At 38.8% G+C, this 24,420-nt stretch overlaps 1 protein-coding gene across 2 annotated transcripts in view; it reads right to left on the bottom strand.

The window, feature by feature from the left end:
* The window catches only part of NEDD4 (NEDD4 E3 ubiquitin protein ligase), a 142,190-nt gene that overhangs the window by 5,934 nt on the left and 111,836 nt on the right, over positions 1 to 24,420 (bottom strand). For both annotated transcript variants that reach the window (XM_061431208.1, XM_061431207.1), the window contains 12 exons: positions 23,663 to 23,782; positions 22,253 to 22,456; positions 20,738 to 20,818; positions 20,457 to 20,511; positions 20,300 to 20,358; positions 19,180 to 19,245; positions 14,499 to 14,728; positions 13,658 to 13,779; positions 4,824 to 4,894; positions 3,246 to 3,341; positions 2,818 to 2,891; positions 2,482 to 2,542 (listed from right to left, as the gene is read on the bottom strand). In XM_061431208.1, coding sequence (XP_061287192.1) covers positions 2,482 to 2,542; positions 2,818 to 2,891; positions 3,246 to 3,341; positions 4,824 to 4,894; positions 13,658 to 13,779; positions 14,499 to 14,728; positions 19,180 to 19,245; positions 20,300 to 20,358; positions 20,457 to 20,511; positions 20,738 to 20,818; positions 22,253 to 22,456; positions 23,663 to 23,782 — 1,239 coding nt within the window. The remainder of the gene's footprint in view (positions 1 to 2,481; positions 2,543 to 2,817; positions 2,892 to 3,245; positions 3,342 to 4,823; positions 4,895 to 13,657; positions 13,780 to 14,498; positions 14,729 to 19,179; positions 19,246 to 20,299; positions 20,359 to 20,456; positions 20,512 to 20,737; positions 20,819 to 22,252; positions 22,457 to 23,662; positions 23,783 to 24,420) is intronic.

The following is a 24,420-nucleotide window of genomic DNA, read 5'->3' as shown; positions in this document are numbered from 1 at the left end:
TCCATCTTGTTTAGTCCACAGCTTCACAGAAAGCAGACAGTCCCCAGATCTCCATCCTTTAAATCACCCTGAGCTATAAATCTCCTTTCCTGAGTATCATTCATGTGCATGCATAGCTCCGTTCCCACTGTCCTGATCATTTCCCCTGGGGTGATTCCAGCACTTGTTCCACTAGCCTCTGCTGCTTGTCTTGCCCTCCTCTAGCTTACTATTCATTCATATCACTTCCAGAAAAATCTGAGCAAAATATACACTGAATCTTGGTATTTTATTGTTAGCAGTCTTTAATGCCACCTTCCTTCCTCACTGGACTTCAGAGAAAACACCAAACAAATAGGCCCCTCATCATCTGGTTCCTCCCATCTCTCCAGACTTAGTTCACCTCTTGCATCCCCATTGGCTCAGATGGTAAAGAATCTGCCTGCAAAGTAGGTGACCCAGGTTGGATCCCTTGGTTGGGAAGATCCCCCGGAGAAGGGAATGGCTACCCACTCCAGTATTCTTGCCTGATGAATTCCATGGTCAGAGAAGCTTGGCAGGCTACAGGCCATGGGGTTACAAAGAGTCAAACACGACTGGGCAATTAACACTTGCATCCTCTCATCCAGTACAACTGCCTGTATTTTCTCTAATGTGTGCCCAGTTTGTCTTATTACTAGACTTTACATGTGCCGCTCCCTCTGTTTGGAACTGTATTTCCTTCTTCTCTGTGGCTGGCCAATCCCTCTACCCCTCCCATGGCCCTGCCCCCACCTCTCCCTGCTCTGGTTTCTACCTCTCTTCTCTGCTCACCTAGTACTATGGGCTTCCCTGGTCCATTTCACCCTTAGATTCTCTGCTCCTCGACAACAGGACCTACGTCCTTTTGCCTTGCATAGCACCAGACACACGGTCAGTGCTCAGTATTGAATAAATGAAAAAGTGTGTGATATTTAACAGAAGACTTTTAATTAGCTTAGGAAATGAGTGCCCTGGCAACAGCCTAAATGTTCATCAATTTGGAACTTTAAGTGACTTATGAATTTACATGATGAATAAAATACAGCTACAAAGAAAGGTCACTATATATCTTGATATGTAAAACACCTCCAATAAGTATTTGACAAGAGAAGAAAAAGAGTCACAAACCAACATGTATGGCATGATTCCATTTAGAAAAAGACATAAACGGCATGTTCCAGGGGTTCCCAGGGGCTTCCCTAGTCGCCCAGATAGTAAAGAATCTGCCAGCAATGCAGGAGAGCTGGGTTCAATCCTTGGGTTGGAAAGATCCCCTGGAGAAGGGAATGGTTACCCACTCCAGTAATCCTGCAAGGAGAATTCCACAGACAGAGAAGCCTGGTGGGCTACAGTTCATGGAGTTGAGAAGAGTTGGACATGATGAGTGACTAACACTTTCACTTTTCAGGGGTTCCCAACCCCTGGGGCATGAATAAGTGCTGGTCTGGGGAACTGGGCCACACAGCAGGAGGTGGGGGTGAGCGAGCCAGTGAAGCTTCATCTGCTATTCCCCATGACTTGCATTACTGCTGAACTATCCCTCCACCTGACCCCAAGATCCACAGAAAAACTGTGTTCCATGAATCAGTCCCTGGGGCCAAAAATATTGGGGTCTGCTGATATATTCCACGCTCTTGTCCCTTTGTTCACCTATGTTTACTTAAGGTGAGGGGAGGGGACTATAAAAGGTGAGGGGGGATCCATGCTACGGAGGACTGTTTATTGCATGGACTTCTTGAATGACTGCTTTTTAACTCAACATCTATTCATTTAATACTCTGTTAGTATGAAAACAAGGGCTTCCCTTGTAGCTCAGCTGGTAAAGAATCCACCTGCAATGCGGGAGACCCCAGTTCAATTTCTGAGTCAGGAAGATCCCCTGGTGAAGGGATAGGTTACTCGCTCCAGTATTCTTGGGCTTCCCTGGTGGCTTAGCTGGTAAAGAGTCCACCTGCAATCTGGGAGACCTGGGTTTGATCACTGGGTTGGAAAGATCTCCTGGAGAAGGCAATGGCTACCCACTCCAGTATTTGGGCATGGAGAGTTCCATGGAGTGTATAGTACATGGGGTTGCAAAGAGTCAGACATGACTGGTGACTTTCACTTCACTTCAGTATGAAAACATGGGCTTCCTTGGTGGCTCAGACAGTAAAGAATCTGTCTGCAATGCAGGAAACCTGGATTCGATCCCTGGGTGGGGAAGATCCCCTGGAGAATGAAATGGCAACCCACTCCAGTATTCTTGCCTGGAGAATTCCATGAACAGAGGAGCCTGGTGGGCTACAGTTCGTGGAATTGCAGAGTTGGACACGACTGAGCGAGTAACACTTTACTTCAGTATGAAAACATAATTCAAGATGGCTTTAAAAAGCAAATCACATACTACTTTTTTCTCTGATACAATAAGGTCCCTTTTTTCTCTGATATGACAATGGACTGTGCTTTGAAACTATAGGATAGGAAACAAAAGAAAATGAATACCTCTTTAAAAGCAGCCATTTGCTTCTGGATTCGGTTTACAAATCGCCATTGTATTACAAGACTAGAAGAAAGAAAACATTTTATCTTTTTCACAGGGAATAAGAAAAGATGTTAAGGTACACATATTCTGGTTAGAAACAAAAAATAAAGACTAGCTAAGTCCAAGGCAAAAACTGAATGAGTGAGTAAAAGTATAGAATTGTTATAGAAAAGAATATTGAGACTCTGACTCTAGAGAAAGAAAAAGAAGATACAAAGAATCTTCACAGAAAGAAGTACAAAATTATTTCCAGAGAAGTATTTACTAAAAATAGTAAAGTATAACAAAATACTTACTAAATATATTCCTTTTTGTTCTTATTGGTGACAACTATTTCTGATCCACCACTTTTCAACTCATGTTGATGTGTCTGAAATTAAGCATGATACCTTGTATATTATTTTAGTGAAAAAAATAAAGTATACATATTACAGTTATACAAGAAGCCTGGTGTTTTAAATTAAATCCACTCAAAAGCTAAGGAAACTTGAAATATTAGTTTTACTAAAATACGTATGGAATGAGTCAAAAGTCAAAGAAGCAGAAATTCTTTCTGAGAGACAGCTTTTGTTACAGGAAAATAAATTTTAAAATAGAATGCAGAAATGTGTTGAGTATATGCATTATCTAATGTCTAAATTTATAAAATTTTGCTTAAGTTATTAAACTTAAGTTTAAAGCTTCACAATTTATGTACCATTTAAATAAATCAAAATTTACAAACCTGTCCAAAAAGTTCTTCATCTATGACAAACCTGAGGTCCAATTCTGTTGGATCATTTTCAAGAATCCATCTTAATGAATTGTAATACTCACTATCCTAGATGGGATAAATTGCATATTTAAAATTTGTGTACAGAAAGAAGATATCTGAATCTGCAAAGAAAGTAACCGAAGGTCTGAATAACTGGACAAAAGACGAAAAGGTCAGATGGATCTCTTTTACACACACACACACACACACACACACATGTTACAAAAAGAGATGAATAGTAAGTACATGAGTATAAATACAGATATTGGGACTTCTCTGGCAGTCCAGTGGTTAGGATGCCATACCTCCACTGCAGGGTGGGTGCGAGTTCCATCCCTGGTTGGGGAAGTAAGATCCAGCATGCCACAGGGTGTGGCCAAAAAAAAAAAGCATTTATCAATAGCATGGTGCTGCTTAAAAGTTTAGAAGTCTATTTCTGTTTGGAAGCAGTGGAGGTACAGATTTTTATTATCCAGTTAAAGGGTCAGTTCTGAGATATATCCTAACTTCCATGACATTCAGGGGCTCTCAGCACCAGTCCATATGGCCAATGAAACTGTGTTTGAAATGATTAAGTAACTCTGAGGAGACTAGTATTTATACTTGGCCCTAAATTGAAGAAAAATCTCAAATTAAATACAGAACCTTAATTTTCTAACTCCAATAACTATGCAGTGTTATGATTTATAAAGAACTATACTGTTCAGGGGCTTCCCACGTGCCACTAATGGTAAAGAACCCACCTGCCAATGCAGGAGACATAAGAGACGCAGGTTCAATCCTGGGTTGGGAAGATCCCCTGGAGGAGGGCATAGCAGCCCACTCCAGTATTCTTGCCTGAAGAACCCCATGGACAGAGAAGCCTGGAGGGCTATAGTTCATAGGGTCGCAAAGAGTCAGACACGACTGAAGCAACTAAGCATGCGTGCACATAATGTTCATACTGATAATATGTCACGAGAAAGGGACTTGGTGCCATGGAAGAGGCCTTGGAATCCATGTGTTCTACACATTTCTATGATGCTATTCAGCATGGGTTATAAGGGTATAGTCAAGGATTTAATTCTTGGGTTTCTGTTTCTATGTAGTAGCCTAATTTCAAAACTTTGCTTTGGACTGCCAGTTTGAAAACATGTCATTCATCACAAATGATCACAATTCAAATACTGACACAACAGACACACAAAATTATTGTATATAGCATGCTGAAGTATTTAGGGAGAAATTTACTCATACCTGAAACTTTCTTTGAAATGCATTAAAGAAATAAGATGGGTTGATAGATAGGGAGCAGGCATGTGGATAGGTATGTCATAAAGTAAGTATGGATAAAAAGCTAATTGTGGAATCTGGGTGGTAGATATACACATATCCACTGTAAAACTTTTTCAACTCTATTATATGTTAGTAAATTTTCCAAATAAAATGTTGGGGGAAATGTTCATTTATATTCAGAACATCCATTGATTTCATCATTAAAAAGTAAGTCTTTAAGATATTCAGTTGCCTGTTAAATTATACTTTATATGATAAGTGAAAAAAACATACCACTGATTCCATATCATGAAGTGTTATTGGCTTGTGCAGCATCATCTTATAAAATGGACGGATGAAAAAACCTTGCAAAAAATCAAATATATTTAAAATGATTACCAAGCAAAAGAAATCAGATAATTACATACCAAAAAGTTTTATGCTTAATATTAACAATCTGAGTAAAGTAAATCAGAAAGAGAAAAATAAATATTGTATATTAGTGCATATAAATGGAATCTATAAAAATGGTACTGATGAACCTATTTGCAAGGAATAGAGACACAGACATAGAGAATAGACTTGCAGACACAGTGGGGGAAGGAGAGGGTGGGATGAATTGAGAGAGTAGCATTAAAACATATACACTAACAGAGGGTGGTACTAAGATGGCAGAGGAATAGGACAGGGAGACCACTTTCTCCCCCACAAATCCATTGAAAGATCATTTGAACGCTGAGCAAATATCACAAAACAACTTCTGGATGCTGGCAGAGGATACCAGGCACCCAGAAAGGCAGCCCATTGTCTTCGAAAGGAGGTAGGACAAAATATAAAAGGATAAAAACAGAGACAAAAGAGTTAGGGATGGAGACCCATCCCGGGGAGGGAGTCATAAAAGAGGAGAAGTTTCCAAACACCAGGAAACCCTCTCACCGGCAGGTCTGTGGGGAGTTTTGGGATCTCAGAGGGCAACATAACTTGGAGGAAAAAATTAATAAATAAAACCCACAGATTACGCGCCTAATTGCAACTCCCAGTGGAGAAGTAGCCCAGACGCTGGTGTCTGCCACCAGCAAGTGGGGGCTGAACAGGGAGACGCGGGCTGCATTGCGTAGGGTAAGGACTGGGCCTGAATGCCCTGAGGGCAATCTGAGGGAGCTAACGTGAGATAGCAACCCAAACCATGGGATAGCCAGAGAGGAAAAAAAAAAAAAGGAAAGAACAAGAAAGAACTTTCCGGGAAAAAGCTTTAACCTAAGGCACTGCCAGGTCTGCTCACAGAAGAAAGAGTAAATATCAGAGGAGAGCTAGCCAAGAGTGGACCAGCCCATCCTCCACGGAGGCAGAGAGGCAGGCGGGCGACAGCCAGAGCCAGAAGGCAAGGGGCAAACTCGGCCCCAGAGATGGCATCCTCCACCACACTGCAAGCAGGCTCCCAGTTGCTAACCAAGTCTTTCTGGGATCCTGGACAGTTGACATCTGCCAGCAGGGTCACAGCCAGAGATCAGCTCCCCAGAGGAGACACAGGGCACACCCGAGACGGCGCTCCCACTGCATACCCAGGAAACTGAGCGTCTAGGATGGGGGAGGTGATAAGACGCACTGCCCCACCTGGGGAGTGTGCACTCGCCAAGCACCTGGTTACCTGAGCTGCTCGGACCAGGGAAGGGCACAAAACGCAGGCCCAACCAAGTCTGTGCCTTTGTGGAGTACCCGAGAACCTGAACCTGAGTGGCTTAGACCTGTAAAGTGCACACAACCTAGGGCCGCCTTAGACAGTTCCCCTGCAGAGCAACCTGGAGCCTGAGCAGTGCAGACCAGGAAAGCACACATGCTGTGAGTGGGAGCAAACCCAGTGTGGCAAAGACACTGTGAGCACTCCCCATACATAGCAGTGATGTTTGTTTGCAGTGTGTTCCTCCCTCCCCACAGCACAATTGAACAAGTGAGCCTAAATAAATGACCACTTTCGCCCCCTTGTATCAGGGCAGAAGTTACATACTGAAGAGACTTGCAAACAGAGGAAGCCAAAATAAAGAAGAGGGAACCACTTTGGAAGTGACAGGTGCAACAGATTAAAACCCTGTAGTTAGCATTGGCTACATTGGAAGGGACCTATAGGCCCTGTGGGAGAAGGCAACGGCAACCCACTCCAGTACTCTTGCCTGGAAAATCCCTGGACAGAGAAGCCTGGCAGGCTGCAGTCCATGGGGTCGCAAAGAGTTGGACATGACTGAATGACTTCACTTTCATTTTTCACTTTCATGCATTGGAGAAGGAAATGGCCACCCACTCCAGTGTGCTTGCCTGGAGAATCCCAGAGATGGGGGAGCCTGGTAGGCTGCCGTCTATGGGGTCGCACAGAGTCAGACACGACTGAAGTGACTTAGCAGCAGCAGCAGCATAGACCCTGGGAAGAAGTATAAGCTGGAACAAGGAACTATCTGAAACTGAACTGACCCCACACTGCCCTCAACAGCTCCAGAGACATTCCTAGATATATTTTACTATTATCATTTTTTAATCTTTAATTTTTAAGTTCCTTATTATTCCTTTAATTTTCCTTTTTAAAACCTACTATCATCTTGCAAAAAAAAGACCCTATTTTTAAAGCACATTTCATATATATATATATTTTTTATAACTTTTGCGATTTTTTTTAATACTGTATTTTTGAGAGTCTAACCTTTACTCTAGATTTTTAATCTTTGCTTTTTGGTATTTGTTATCAATTCTGTACCTTTAAGGATTCAATCATCAGTACCCATTTTTACTCAAGAGTGTGATTACTGGCTTGATTGCTCTCTCCCCTTTTGACACTCCTTTTTCTCCCCCAGGTCACCTCTATCTCCTCCCTCCCCTTCTCTTCTCTACTTAATTCTGTGAATCTCTTTAGGTGTTCTGGGCTGTGGAGAACACTTAGGGAACTGATCACAGGCTAGACTGGTCTCTCTCCTTTTGACTTCCCCCATCCTCTCCTCCTGGTCACCTCTATCTCCTTCCTCCTCTTCTCTTCTCTATGGAACTCCATGAAACTGTCTTGAGTGTTCCAGACTGTAGAGAGCAAATAGGGAATTGATTACTGGCTAGACTGCTCTCTCCCCTTTTGATACCCCCTCTTCTCCTCCTGGTCACCTCTATCTCCCTCTTCCCTCTTCTCTTTATGTAACTCTGTAAACCTCTCTGGGTTTACCCCACTATGGAGAATCTTTTCACCATTAACCTAGATGTTTTATCATCGGTGCTATATGGATGGAGAAGTCTTGAGGCTACTGTAAGAATAAGACTGAAAGCCAGAGGTAGGAGGCTTAAATCCAAAACTTGAGAATACCAGAAAACTCCTGACTCCAGGAAACATTAATCAACAAGAATTCATCCAAAAGCCTCCATACCTACACTGAAACCAAGCTCCACCCAAGAACCAACAAGTTTCAGAGCAAGACATACCAAGCTAATTCTCCAACAACACAAGAACATAACCCTGAGCACAAAAATACAGGTGGCCAAAAGTCACACCAAACCTACAGACACCTCAAAACTCACTACTGGACACTTCATTGAACTCCAGAGAGAAGAGATCCAGCTCCACCCACCAGAACACCAACGAAAGCTTCCCTATCCAGGAAACCTTGACAAGCCACTCATCCAACCCCACCCACAGGAAGGAACCTCCACAATAAAGAGGAACCACAAACTTCAAGCATAAGAAAGGCCACCCCAAACATAACAACCTAAACAAGATGAACAGGCAGAGAACTATTCAGCAGGTAAAGGAACATGATAAAAGCCTACCAAACCAAACCAAAGAGGAGGAGATAGGGAGTCTACCTGAAAAAGAATTCAGAATAATGATAGTAAAAATGATCCAAAATCTTGAAAACAAAACGGAGTTACAGATAAATAGTCTGGAGACAAGGATTGAGAAGATGCAAGAAAAGTTTAACAAGGACCTAGAAGAAATAAAAAAGAGTCAATCAATAAGGAATAATGCAATAACTGAGATCAAAAGCACTCTGGAGGAAACCAACAGTAGAATAACTGAGGCAGAAGATAGGATAAGTGAGGTGGAAGATAGAATGGTGGAAATAAATGAAGCAGAGAGGAAAAAAGAAGTAAAAGAAATGAGGACAACCTCAGAGACCTCTGGGACAATGTAAAATGCCCCAACATTCAAGTCATAGGAGTCTCAGAAGAAAAAGACAAAAAGAAAGGCCATAAGACAATACTTGAGGAGATAATAGTTGAAACCCTCCCTAAAATGGAGAAGGAAATAGCCACCCAAGTCCAAGAAACCCAGAGAGTCCCAAATAGGATAAACCCAAGGCAAAACACCCCATCACATATATCAATCAAATTAATGAAGATCAAACACAAAAGAACAAATATTAAAAGCAGCAAGGGAAAAACAACAAATAAATCACAAGGGGATCCCCAAAAGGATAACAGCTGATCTTCAATAGAAACTCTTCAAGCCAGAAGGGAATGGCAGGACATACTTAAAGTGATGAAAGAGAAAAACCTACAACCCAGATTACTGTACCCAGCAAGAATCTCATTAAAATATGAAGGAGAAATCAAAAGCTTTACAGACAAGCAAAAGCTCAGAAAATTCAGCACCACCAAACCAGCTCTTCAACAAATGCTAAAGGATCTTTTCTAGACAGGAAACACAGAAAAGGTTTATAAATTCAAACCCAAAACAACAAAGTAAATGGCAACAGGACCATACTTATCAATAATTACCTTATTGAATATCAATAATTGAATGCCCCAATCCAAAGATAAAGACTGGCTAAACGGATACAAAAATAAGACCCCTATATATGCTGTCTACAAGAGACCCACCTCAAACATAGGGACGCATATAGACTGAAAGTGAAGAGCTGGAAAAAGATATTTCATGCAAATGGAGACCAAAAGAAAGCAGGAGTAGTAATACTCATATCAGATAAAATAGACTTTGAAATAAAGGCCGTGAGAAGAGACAAAGAAGGACACTACACTACATAATGATCAAAGCATCAATCCAAGAAGAAGATATAACAATTATAAATATATATGCACCCAACATAGGAGCACCCAATATGTAAGGCACATGCTAACAAGTATGAAAGAGGAAATTAACAGTAACACCATAATAGTGGGAGATTTTAATAACCCACTCACACCTATGGATAGATCAGCTAAACAGAAAATTAGCAAGGAAACACAAAGTTTAAATGATACAATGGACCAGTTAGACCTAATTGATATCTATAGGACATTTCACCCTAAAACAATGAATTTCACCTTTTTCTCAAGTGCACATGGAATCTTCTCCAGGATAGATCACATACTGGGCCATAAATCTACCCTTGGTAAATTCAAAAAATTGAAATCATCTCAAGCATTTTTTCTGACCACAATGCAGTAAGATTAGATGTCAACTACTGGGGAAAAAAAAACAACTATTAAAAATACAAACATATGGAGGCTAAACAACACACTTCTGAATAACCAACAAATCACAAAAGAAATTTTTAAAAAATCAAAATATGCATAGAAACAAATGAAAATGAAAATACAACCCCAAACCTATGGGATTCAGTAAAAGCAGTGCTAAGGGAAAGGTTCATAGCAATACAAGCCTACCTCAAGAAACAGTAGAGAAATCAAATAAATAACCTAACTCTACACCTAAAGCAACCAGAAAAAGAAGAAATTAAGCACCCCAGGGTTAGTAGAAGGAACGAAATCATAAAAATTAGGGCAGAAATAAATGAAAAAGAAACAAAAGAGACCATAGCCAAAATCAACAAAGCTAAAACCTGGTTCTTTGAGAAGATAAATAAAATAGACAAACCATTAGCCAGACTCATCAAGAAAAAAAGGGAGAAGAATCAAATCAACAAAATTAGAAATGGGATTGGAGAAATCCCAACAGACAACACCGAAATACAAAGTATCATAAGAGACTACTATCAGCAACTATAAGCCAATAAAATGGACAATTTGGAAGAAATGGAAAAATTCTTAGAAAAGTATAACTTTTCAAAACTGAACCAGGAAGAAATAGAAAATCTTAACAGACCCATCAAAAGCACAGAAATCAAAACTGTAATCAGAAATCTTCCAACAGACAAAAGCCCAGGACCAGGCTTCACTGCTGAATTCTACCAAAAATTTAGAGAAGAGCTAACACCTATCCTACTTAAACTCTTCCAGAAAATTGCAGAGGAAAGTAAACTTGCAAACTCATTCTATGAGGCCACCATCACCTTAATACCAAAACCAGACAAAGATGCCACAAAAAAAGAAAACTACAGGCCAATATCACTGATGAACAAAGATGCAAAAATCCTTAACAAAATTCTAGCAAACAGAATTCAACAACATATTAAAAAGATCATACATCATGATCAAGTGGGCTTTATCCCAGGGATGCAAGGATTCTTCAATATTTGCAAATCAACCAATGTGATACATCACATTAACAAATTGAAAGATAAAAACCATATGATTATCTCAATAGATGCAGAGAAAGCCTTTGACAAAATTCAACATCCATTTATGATAAAAAACCCTCCAGAAAGCAGGCATAGAAGGAACATACCTCAACATAATAAAAGCCATATATGATAAACCCACAGAAAACATTATCCTCAATGGTGAAAAATTGAAAGCATTTCCCCTAAAGTCAGGAACAAGACAAGGATGCCCACTCTCACCACTACTATTCAACATAGTTTTGGAAGTTTTATCCATAGCAGTCAGGGAAGAAAAAGAAATAAAAGGAATCCAGATTGGAAAAGAAGAAGTAAAACTCTCACTGTTTGCAGATGACATGGTCCTCTACATAGAAAACCCTAAAGACTCCACCAGAAAATTACTAGAGCCAATCAATGAATATAGTAAAGTTGCAGGATATAAAATTAACACACAGAAATCCCTTGCATTCTTATACACTAACAATGAGAAAACAGAGAAATTAAGGAAACAACTCCATTCACCATTGCAATGAAAAGAATAAAATACTTAGGAATAAATCTACCTAAAAATACAAAAGAGCTATATATAGAAAACTATAAAACACTGATGAAAGAAATCAAAGGTGACACAAATAGATGGAGAAATATACCATGTCCATGGATCGGAAGAATCAATATAGTGAAAATGAGTATACTACCCAAAGCAATCTATAGATTCAATGCAATCCCTATCAAGCTACCAACAGTATTTTTCAGAGAACTAGAACAAATAATTTCACAATTTGTATGGAAATACAAAAAACCTCGAATAGCCAAAGCAATCTTGAGAAAGAAGAATGGATCTGGAGGAATCAACCTGCCTGACTTCAGGCTATACTAAAAAGCAAAAGTCATCAAGACAGTATGGTACTGGCACAAAGACAGAAACATAGATCAATGTAACAAAATAGAAAGCCCAGAGAGAAATCCATGCACCTATGGACACTTTATCTTTGACAAAGGAGGCAAGAATATACAATGGAGAAAAGACAATCTCTTTAACAAGTGGTGCTGGGAAAACTGGTCAACCATTTGTAAAAGAATGAAACTAGAACACTTTCTAACACCATACACAAAAATAAACTCAAAATGGATTAAAGATCTAAATGTAAGACCAGAAACTATAAAACTCCTAGAGGAAAACATTGGCAAAACACTCTCTGACGTAAATCACAGCAGGATCCTCTATGACCCACCTCCCAGACAATGGAAATAAAAGCAGAAATAAAAAAATGGGACCTAGTTAAACTCAAAAGCTTTTGCACAACAAAGGAAACTATAAGCAAAGTGAAAAGACAGTCTTCAGAATGGGAGAAAGTAATCGCAAATGAAGCAACTGACAAAGAATTAATCTCAAAAATATACAAGCAACTCCTGCAGCTCAATTCCAGAAAAATAGGTGATCCAATCAAAAAATGGGCCAGAGAACTAAACAGACATTTCTCCAAAGAAGACATACAGATGGCTAACAAACACATGAAAAGATGTTCAACATCACTCATTATCAGAGAAATGCAAATCAAAACCACAATGGGGTATCATCTCACGCCAGTCAGAATGGCTGCTATCCAAAAGTCTACAAACAATAAATGGTGGAGAGCATGCAGAGAAAAAAGGAACCCTCTTACACTGTTGGTAGGAATGCAAACTAGTACAGCTACTATGGAGAACAGTGTGGAGATTCCTTAAAAAACTGGAAATAGAACTGCCTTATGACCCAGCAATCCCACTGCTGGGCATACACACTGAGGAAACCAGAATTGAAAGAGACACATGTACCCCAATGTTCATCACAGCACTATTTACAATAGCCAGGACATGGAAGCAACCTAGATGTCCATCGGCAGATGAATGGATAAGAAAGCTGTAGTACAATGGAATATTACTCAGCTATTAAAAAGAATGCATTTGAATTACTTCTAATGAGGTGGATGAAACTGGAGCCTATTATACAGAGTGAAGTAAGGCAGAAAGAAAAACACCAATACAGTATATTAACGCATATATATGGAATTTAGAAAGATGGTAATGATGACCCTATATGCAAGACAACAAAAGAGACCGAGATGTAAAGAATAGACTTTTGGACTCTGTGGGAGAAGGTGAGGGTGGGATGATTTGAGAGAATAGCATTGAAACATGTATATTATCATATGTGAAACAGATTGCCAGTCCAGGTTCGATGCATGAAACAGGGTGCTCAGGGCTGGTGCACTGGGATGACCCTGAGGGATGGGATGGGGAGGGAGGTGGGAGGGAGGGTCAGGATGCGGAACACATGTACACCCATGGCTGATTCATGTGAATGTAATGCAAAAACTACCATAATATTGTAATTAGCCTCCAATTAAAATGAATAAAAAAAGAAAGAAAAAAAAACATATACACTACCATGTGTAAAATAAGATAGCTAGTGGGAAGCTGCTGTATAACACAGGGAGCTCAGCTCAGCTCTGTGGCAACTGAGGGGGGTAGGGTAGGGGGTTGGGTGGAAGGAAGACTCATGAGGGAGGGGAGATATACACACACACACACACACACGGCTAATTCACGTTGATGTATTGTGGAAACCAACACAACATGTAAAGCAATTATCCTCCAATTAAAAAAAATACTAACCATCCAACAGTTTGCCATGATACACTGCCATCCCAGCTACCCGACCAATAAACTTGAAGTAAGAGAGGTGATCTTCATTACACAGTCCAGAATTGGGATTTATCTGTAGGGTATAATTATCCCTGTAAAGACAACCACATTTAAATGCTCCTTTCTATATTTCATATAAAAATTTTAATATGACAAGTAATTGTAAATTGTCTCCCTCTTTTTACAGTTGTTCAACTCTATTACAACCATATTAGACCACTGGATTTAATGGTTTTAAAAATAGTCATTTTGTTCAAAAGGTGGAAACAATCCAAATGTTTCTGAAAGCTAAATGGATAAATAAATGTGGTATAGACACATAATGGGATATTACACAGCCTTCAAAAGGAAGGAAATTCTACCACATACTGCTACATGGATAAACTTTGAGAACACTATGCTAATGAAATTAAGTCAGTTATAAAAGGTCAAATACTGTATGATTCTACTTATACAAGATACTGAGAATAGTCCAGTTCATAGAAACAGAAAGTGGAATGGTTAATGCCAGGGAATGGGGGAGATCATGTTTAAAGGATACAGTTTCAGTATGGGATGATGAAAAAGTTCTGGAGGTACATGGTGGTGATGGGTGCACAACAACGAATACACTTAACATGATAAGAATGTTAAATTTTATGTTATGTATATTTCACTATAACTTTTAAAAGTTATTTCTGAAACAACATTAGTTACTCTCTCTGCTTTTCTGGCACATTGTGACTTACATTTCCCTCCCATCACATTACTCTGTTATTTTCAAAACAGTGATTTTTTTTTTTTCCTGTACAGTCATTGAAAAGGTACTTACGTAGCAGAATATTCAAACAACCCATAATAAGGGTTAAACATTTCCTTTGAAATCAGAAAGAACCATTCTCTGGCAACTCCTCCATAATCTAGTCCCTTTTCACCATCAAACTCAATCCACAGTCTAGCCTTGAGGAAGTCTGCTCTCTTGACCCCCATAATCCTCCTGTAAGAGTCCTCAAGAACAGTTGCACGGCGAAGTTTCATTTCAAATTTGTTTGGAATGTCATTCTGAAAATCCAGAGAAGAGAGACTGTTTAAATCAGTTCAACACACATTTCTTTCATGAATGTTATAAAATTCACTGTATTCTATTCCTGTGCCCAGGATCCTCTTTCAGGCCTAGGTATATTGTCTTGTATTCCCTCCACAGTATTAAAGAACTCATGCATTTTCTCTAGTCATGTAATAACAAAGACTTCTCATTTTCACATCTGAAGAAGCAGCTACTGATGGTGAAAGTAACACTCACATGAAGGCATTTCATGAGCAGTCATTTCCACCTTAAGATCCAAGAAAGACATTCTGTGACCGACAGTCAGTCAAGGCACTGCCTGCTCTCAATACTTGTCTGCCTGTCAGCTTAGGGTTCTCCCCTCCATATTTCCTCTCTGGAGCCTGTCTACTTCACTTATTAACAGGTGCTAACTTTTACAGACTGTGCCAGCACTGTTACCAGAATTTTAATGGGTTAACTCATTTACTCCTCATAACAACACTATGAAGAACCTACTATTATTGTCTTCATTTTATGGATGAAGAAACTAAAGATACAAGTTAAGAAAGTCTTAGCTTCTGAGCCTCTGTTCTTAATGAATGAGCTACATTGCCTCATTTATCTTTTGTACATAATTTGCTCATATGACAAATGTAGATAACTATGCTTTTAGGCAGACTTTACTGTAAATTATATAGAAACATATCTGAATATTTTGTTTTTGAGTACTCTGTATGCAATGTTCCAGTGGAAACCATGAAAAGAAAACATGCCATCAACATTCTGTAGAATCAAGGAAAGGAAAGAGGGTTAGCTCTAAATCAATTTCACTCACAAAATACTTAGGAAAAGTGGGAAAGCCCTTAGAAACATAATGATATAAGCAGTTTATATAAGCAATATAAGTATAATATGAGTTTTGTGGAACAATTAAGCCCATGTGCCACAACTACCAAGGCTGAGGGCTGCAACCGAAGTATGGTACATTTCCCCTGTGTAAGCAGCAGAGGAAGTAAACCATAAACAATTTCCTCTGCTGCTTATGCAATTTAAAAAACTGGTAAGACTGGACAAAAGCAATTTTATAATTTTAGACAGTGGGCAAACCACTAGTGCAGGTAAGTAACTCAACAAGCACTTACTCAAGGCCCACTCTGGGCCAGGTACATGCTAGGTAGGTACTGCAAAGGGGCCAGAGATGGGAGGAAAAGGGAATGAAAACATGGCATAAAATGTGGTCACTTCTTCAGGGAGTTTACAATGTGGTGTGTGTGTGAGAAACAAATGTAAATGTTACTCATTCTGAGATTTAAAAGAGTAGAAAAATTGCTAACAATAGGAACAGAAGCAAAGTTTTATAGGCAAAAAAGAAAAAAAAAAAAAAGAGCTATTAATTACAAGTGAGACGACCAAGGAGGCTTCGAGAGAAAGTCCTGTCTGGGGTGGGAAGGGAGAGAAGGCCTGAGGAACAGCAAGCAGGGAGAAGGGTCCCAGCCATCTGAGAGCTGGATGGTACAGAAGGGGGAGGGGAAAAAGAGAGGGATTTGAGTAGAAGGAGTTGCAGAAGCAGTCTGAGGCCACAGTGTAGACAGTGTGAAGGCTGCCTAGGAAGTTGAGCAGGAAGTTGCAGGATCAGACTGCTCGCTATGTTCTCAGAGGCTGACACCAACAGATCTAAAAGGTATTTCAATGGAGCTTTCCCAATGGCTCTCTGCCTGCAATGCAGGAGACACAGGACCCTGGGGTTTGATCCCTGGGTTGGGAAGATCCCCTGGAGGAGGAAATGGCAACCAACTCCAGTATTCTTGCCTGGAAAATCCCATGGACAAAGGAGCCTGGAAGGCTACAGTCCATGGGTTCTCAAAGAGTTGGAAACGACTAAGCAACTAAGCACACATAAGGGGAGACAAAAGACACACCGGTCAGTGAAAGACCCCTGAAACAGCCTGAGTGACAGAAAGTAAATGGGCCCTCTGTGTGAGCGACAACAACAGAAGGGAGGCCACAGGAGCAATTTCCACATCAGAGCTGAGTGGTGTATCATCCATGGGTTCTGGAGTCAGGTGACCCTGTGTTCAAGGCCTGGCTTCAGCTCGCACATCTTTTCTAACGCTTAATTACCTCATCTATAAAATACGGACGATAAAAGTATTTACCCTTAGGGAGCTGTTTCAGGAATAACTGGGACAATGCATTGCATGTGCTGACACGGTGCCTGGCACACAGTGGTCTCAATAATGATTAGCCACCCTTAATCCAAACTAACGACATGTTAAGGATGAGGTGGAGGGGAAGGATAAAGGCAGCTCAAGGCTTTGGAGCACTGCTTCACACATTTTTATCTCCTCCTTGATGTTCTGTTCTTTTGCTGTGATGTGATGTGTCCAGGCAGGAGTCTTATTTCTTAAATCCTGCTTGGGACGTTTTGTTAAACTGAGGATTCAGCTTCTCAGCCTCTTCCTCAGGCTCTTCTTCTGGAATAGCTTCATGTCTCTTATCTTTTCTTTCATAATTTCATCTTCTTGTATACCTTTCTTGCATTCTGGGCAATTTCCTCTCTTAATCCCCAGTCCAGTACGTCATGTGAGTCAGGAGGATGGACTCTGGCACTGCGCCACTTGGTTTGTGCCTGGCTTTGCTGCTAATAACCATGGAACGGGATCACACTGCCTAGTTTCTCTGAGCCTCAGCTTCCTCAACTCTAGGATGTGATAATAATAGTCCCTTCATTATAGAGTTACTACAGAGATTACACAGGGATCATACATGTAACTTAAGAAAAATGCCTAGTATGTGGTCAGAACGCAATAAAACTTACTTCTTTCATTATGGTTTTGTGTTCTGTGACCTGCTGCTTACAGAATATCAACCATTAGACACTGTAACATGTTTATAAGTGTTCAGACTGGCAAATGGAGAAGCTAGTACTTCTCTTCCACCAGTGTCTTGTCATTAAGAGTGAAAACATTTACCATATAAATAATTCAAAACAGACTTAGAATCCCAAAGAATTTTAAGAAGTAGAAAACAAATTTCCAGAGCAATTTTAAAACAAGGTTATTATTGAAGATGAGTTTAAAACACTGAAGATATTTTAAGATTTTATTAAGGTATATTTGCACTAAATAAGTACTGTATTTCATTTTTGTCCTGTTTTGGATGAGAAAAATTGGTGGCAGCAGAAACCATCTTGAATCTTTGTAAAACCAGGCTTCCGGCTTGGAAGGCAAGGAAGTGTAACCCAACGTAGCCACCTAGTGGCAGTACTCCTAAACTGCAGGCAAGGGGAGAGGCCTGAGCAAATCAAAAAGGCGTTAAAAAACGGTCATCCCTCTCACAGGCACAGAGAACAGGGCTTCCTTGGGGGCTCAGTGATAAAGATTCCACCTGCTAATGGAGGAGACATGGGTTTGATCCCTGGTCCTGGAAGATCCCACATGCCACGGGCAACTGACCCTGTGCGCGGCAGCTACTGAACGTGTGCTCTAGAGCCCAGGAACCGCAACTACTGAGACCATGTGCCGTAAATACTGAAGCCTCTGTGCGCTAAGAGCCCGAGTGCCACCACAAGAGAAGCCACCATAATGAGAAGCCCGAGCACTGCCATGAAGAGAGCGAAGCCCCTGCTCGCCACAACTAGAGAAAAGCCCCCACAACGAAGACCCAGCACAGCCAAAAATAAATAAATAAATAATATTTATAGAGAGAACAAACTAGTGGTTATGGGTGGGGGGAGGGGCAATACAGAGGTGGGGAAAAAGGGGTTATTATGGAATTATATAAAACCATGTGTATGAAACCTTTGAAAACTGTAAAGCATTATGGAACTTAAAGACTCTTTCAATTTAAAAAAATTAATTACTTAAAAAACAGTCATAACCAATAGAAATGAAATAGACGGGCAGATTTAGTTCCAAACATACTGAATTTGTGGTGATGGAAAAAGTGTTGTGAATATATCTGATAAGCAAAAGGAGATAAACAACAAGAGGCCTGCTCCAATCACAGCTGTACATTCAAATTATGCAGAGATATATTATACTTGAAGCTGTAAAGAATGAATGACTAACACTGGAAAACAATAGTCCAAGCAGAAGCAGAATCCAGAGAGTCCTCCTACACAAGCAAAGTCTAGGCTACGGGATAATCTCCTGAGTTACTATTACTCTGTTTCTACAAAACTCAAACCCCACAAACCCAGGAGGAACTCAAGTTAGAGCTCTTCAAAAGCAAGTTTTTAAAACTATTTTCTCTGTTGCAAGGTATATTGAAAAACACAGACATAAAATAACTAGACTCTAATCATATATTACAGCTACTCAAAAAATAAGCATCCTTTCCCTAAAAGAAGCTATCCAAAACTGTTCATATATAATAAATTCTCTATTACTTTTTCAAATGTACTGCCCATGCTTTCAGTCCATATGACAAACATTCCTAAGAACTCATTATAAGTATCACTAACCTGCTTCTTCAACTTTCTTCGGAAGAACTCATACTTTCTTTTGTAATCCCTGGAGTAGGGCACTGCCTTGAGTTAAAAATTTTGGAAAAATAAAGAAGGTTTTAGTTATTTTATTCTGGAACAATTTAAAAAACTCCCCTCTGGGTATTTTATGAACATAAGTTAAGGGCATTAAAAGAGAATATTTGGAAAGAAAAGTTTAATTCAAAGAAAAAGAAATATAAAACTTAAAAAATTTTAATTTCTCCGTTTAAGATAAAATTGTATCCAGCAATTCTTATGGCTGTAATTTTCATCATGCAGTATTCTTGAAATGCAATAGGCCAGAAACAGGAAATGTCTTCCAAGTAAAGAAATATTAGAAATGAAAATTTCCATTTCTAAAGAGACTTTCAAAGTGATTTCTCCATTAAAGGAACAATTTGAAAAATGTACTTTTTCCTTGAACTCTGAGGAGTTGCCTTTTTTATCCATTACTTTAAAAGACTAAACATGGAGTCACAAGAGTAGTCTAAAAGAATTGTATCTTCAATTTTACTTATTTTTGTGAATTAGAAAACAATTATAATCTGAAAAAGAAGCTATATAAAAGAGGAAAATTATTTTCCTATCATTAATCTGACTCAAGAGTAGTATAAACATCATACATGGTAATACTTGTACTTTAAATATGAATGTCTTATATACCAGTATTTACAATGATTTCAACCAAAAAGTTCAAGACATGACCCTGATTTGACAAGGCACTGTCAGCTTTCTCATCAGATACACTCTTGGCTTTTATCTGATTTGCTGAGGAGCCCAGCATTCTTTTTTCAGGTTATTTCAAGTACCAGTCTGAGCACAGCAGCCTCACTGAGTTAGCTCACTGAGATAGCTTCACTGAGTTAACTTACTGGCTCACTGGCATCCCAAGGCTGTTGTGTAGAGTAAAGGTAACTACTTTAAATGCCCTTTTCAAATAACTGAGACCGGGTGTATGAGTGGTGGGGAGAGAAGAGATTTGCAAATGTGCTTTCCTCTCAACACCTTATTTAGTGCTATATCCTTCATCATCTGTCCTTTAAGAGACAAGTAAGAGGACAACCCCATCAGAGGATGCTGATACAAAGAGACTTACTGGTCCAGTTATTGCTACATGCTGCAAACGAGGGTCTTCCCATTGTGTTTTTTTACTATCTGAAGAAAGAGAGAAAAAAAGAGGTTCTTTATTCTCATGCAAAAAATTCAATATTACAAAAGATAATGTAATGGGAAAAAAATCACACTGCACATACTGTGATTTATGTAAAAGATTCTTCCATCAGTGTGAGTTCTTTCTTCCCATCCTGGCTATAATGAAGAACATATTTCAATTATATTAGGAACAGGTTTTCAGTGTATGGGCAGAAAAATGGTTTTGGTTATATGGTTGATTTAATTTGTATATTCCATTCTTAGTAGAAGACATCAACACTTCAACAATAATATTAATTATAGTTGTGAAAGAACTACTTCATTCCGAAATACAAATGTTTGAGACAGTCAAGTTAGATGGGTAACAGTTCTATAAACTTACAGGTAAAGGCCCCAGGTCACTGGAAGAATCAAGTGATGTCTTTCCTCTCAGATGAGCTGGAATTTTCAGTCTTGGATCTTCCTTTTTTGGTAGAGTAAATAAAGAAAACAATATATACACACAAACTTTAAAATCGTGAAACTCAATCTGTTCCTATGTTTTCTAGTATCAGTGGATTCACTTTCATTTCCTTACTCAATGAAATAATAGGTTCTTATCTAAAATCTCTCATTCATAGTCTACAATATTCAGTTCTAAGGGACCCTGGCAATCCAGTGGTTAAGACTCCACACTTTCACTTCAGGGGGCATGGGTTCAGTTCCTGATTGGGAAATTAAAATGCTACATACCTTGCGGCATGGCCAAAAAAAAATTTTTTTTAATTTAAAAATTAAAAAAAAAATTCAATTAGATCTTGAGGAGGATCCGTATTAACTTACTTTCTCTTTCACAAAAACCATTTATTTTGCCCACTCTTTAAGGATTATGTCACTACACAGGGCTCTTCTCTAAATAAAAACTGGTGTAAGAGTAGACATAAAGCTGGAGCACGTGTCATTTCTGAGGCCTTGAACATGATTTTTGGTACCTAGACAGGTGCTAAGGTATTAATTTATTAGATATTTATTTATCTTAAGAGATAAGAAGGTAAGCTCAAAAAGGTTAGTAAAGGCAACTCAAATTATTGAAAGAACAAAATTTAATTTATTTGGATTTATTTATATATTATCATTTCAATATTGTTTTATTAAATAATGTATTATATAATTTTAATTTAGGCATATTAGTAACTTTTAAGCAATTAATCAAAATCTCTGCATTTATTGATAATTTTCAGTAGTTTTTCTATTAGTGGTGAACCAACTACTCAACAACTTTAAGCCTTATCTTAAAATAAAAATACTTATTCTACCTAGCTCATAAGGCTTTCTGGATATTATGAGGTATGGATTCAAAAGTACTTTGGAACTAGAGGCCTCATATAAAGGGAAATGATTATGACTAAATATCTTCCTGGGCATTTATGGCTAGTGAGCTAAAAACTGCAAACATAAGAAACACAAGACTTCCCTGGTAGGTAGGACCCCGCGCTTCCACTGAAGAGTGGAATGGGTTCAATTTCTGCTTGCGGAACTAAGATCCCACAAGCCATGTGGGATGACCAAAAACAAAACAAAAGCCCACTGCAAACAGGAAATAAATGCATCTTCTTAACAATCTCCCCGATATTAAAAATAGGTATAAATATACTGAATAGAAATAATACTATTAAGAATTCAATATAGTTTAACTAAGGACTGGGTAGCCTATGGATTGGGTAGCCATTCCCTTCTCCAAGAGATCTTCTGGACCCAGGGATCAAATCCGGGTCTCTACTGCATTGCAAACAGATTCTTTACCATCCAAACCACCAGGGAAGCCCGTATTAATGTGTACTTATAAAGATTATCAAGAACTACACGTAAGTGATTGTTACTGTTATTACAAATTTAAACTGGAAACCACTGAAGTTACCCAGGTGGTGGTTTTGGTGTTGTGGTCAATGAAGAAAGGCCTCCCGTTTGGTGCGTGCCGGACCTCCCAGCCTTTGGGAAGGAATCCTTGCTCCATTTCAGATGGTTGGGTCACCTGTTGTGCTGCATCACTCGCGGAGGCCTGTGGCTGAGGGCCTGCAGAAGAACCCTGGCTTGACGGCAGCTGACTGGTCTCCACTGTGGCCTAGCACATTAATTCAATTATGTAATAGTATTTACAGAGAACACATAAATAGCTGTAGTTAAAAAGGTAACTGGATCTGCAAACAGTGCACACACTTATAAACAGGCCTAAAGACTGGAGGCTCATTTCTCCAATAAAGTGCTTTGTCAAAGTTTGTTTTTAAAACAGTTTAAAATTTCTCAGATAATTCTTGAGCAGTAAGATGCAGTTAACAGTCTGTTAACCCTAGTTGCAGGGAAGCCGCATTGACAACTAGAGAAGGTTGTTTTTTGCTCACCCCAAAGACTCACATAGAGTGGGAATTTCCCACACACAAAAATGGGTTCAGGTGGTGGTAGACAAAATAAATGGCAAACAGCCACTACAGAAATGGATAACTGAAATGTAATACATTTCTGTGATAAAATATAAGGCAGCTAAAAAAACACACTAGATCTATATATAAACCCACATGAGAGGATTTTAAAACAATAGTGAGCAAAAAATATTTAGAATTACATAATATCTTTGTTAAATTTGACACATGGACATAAATAATATTTTGCATTGTTTAGCTCTCTACTAAGTCATAGAATAGGCAGGAAGAATTCCCAACAAGCTCACAGTGATATTTCCCTCTGGGTAGCGGGGCCAAGTGCTTGGTTAAAAGATAAAATCTTTTCCTCTGTATTTTATTTTGAAAAACAAAAAATCTAGAACCAAATACGGTGAGCTGTTAATGGTGGTAAATTCAGGGTGTTAAAAAAATGGATACTTACTATATTATTCTCTGTACTTTTCAGTTTTAAAAAATTTCTCAAGAGAAATGGTGATATTTTCCTAAATGCTTACAAAGAAATATTATTAATACAAAAGGCAAACTGTTGCCAAGGACAGAGTGTCATTATGACAAAGTTCTTTTATAGATGCTAATCACCAAGATTATTTTTAGCAAAATAATGATCTTAACCATTCAAATTACAAAATTACCCAGTAGACCAGATCATTTACTTTGTCCTCCTAGTCCCAAATGGACTTGTTTTACCTAATAACCAGTAATGACTCATGTATATTAGAGATCTGCAGGAAATGACAGACAGCACCAATAACAGAAAATAATTAGAAGTATTCAGCATGTACTACTAAGTGATATATTAATAGCTCCCATAGAAATATGATGGTTTAAATTACCTAAGAAAACACCATAATGAACAGACTGCAGGATACCTGTACAGTGGGCTTTATCCAGGTAGTAGTTCTGCAATTGTGATCCACATAGTATGATCTTCCTCTTTCATCTTGTTTTTCTTCCCAACCTGGTGGTAATCCAGATGAAGTAGGCAAAAGCTACAGTGAAGAATAACAGAATTAAATATTAATAAGAAAGAATCCTTCTTATTTATTGTATTTTATCATTACTATTTTTATAAATATCTATTTTATTTATTTGACTGTGTTGGGTCTCAGCTGTATCACACAGGACCTTGGTTGCTGCATGCAGGATCTTTTAGCTGCAGCATGTGGGATGCAGCTGCCTAATCAAAGATTGAACCCAGTTCCCCTGAATTGCAAGCATGGAATCTTAGCCACTGGACCACCAGGAAAGCGCCCAGAAAGAATCATTTTTAAAGGACCATATCTCCTTTTTCACTGATAACCCTCTTTAAAATGAATCATGTTTTAAACCATACTTTAAAGTGCACGGCATTTCAATTAAAAAAAAAAAAACAGAGCAGACAATGATGATGAGTGTGATAACAACATGAGAGTAGTAACAACCACATACTGCCCTCACACAGATCATGTCATTTAACCGCCACACAAATCTTAATGAGATAATTAAGATTACTGGCCCATTCTACTTATTGGAAAACTGAAGTTTTAGAAAATGGAAGTAATTTCCTAACCGATAACATTGCTATTATGGAGCTGAGATTTGAACACAGGTAGTCAAACTATAGAAATTATCACCCATATGTGCCAAG

The sequence above is a fragment of the Bos javanicus genome, chromosome 10 (assembly GCF_032452875.1).
Source record: "Bos javanicus breed banteng chromosome 10, ARS-OSU_banteng_1.0, whole genome shotgun sequence".
NCBI lineage: Eukaryota > Metazoa > Chordata > Mammalia > Artiodactyla > Bovidae > Bos > Bos javanicus.
This window is presented reverse-complemented; position numbering and strand designations above follow the sequence as displayed.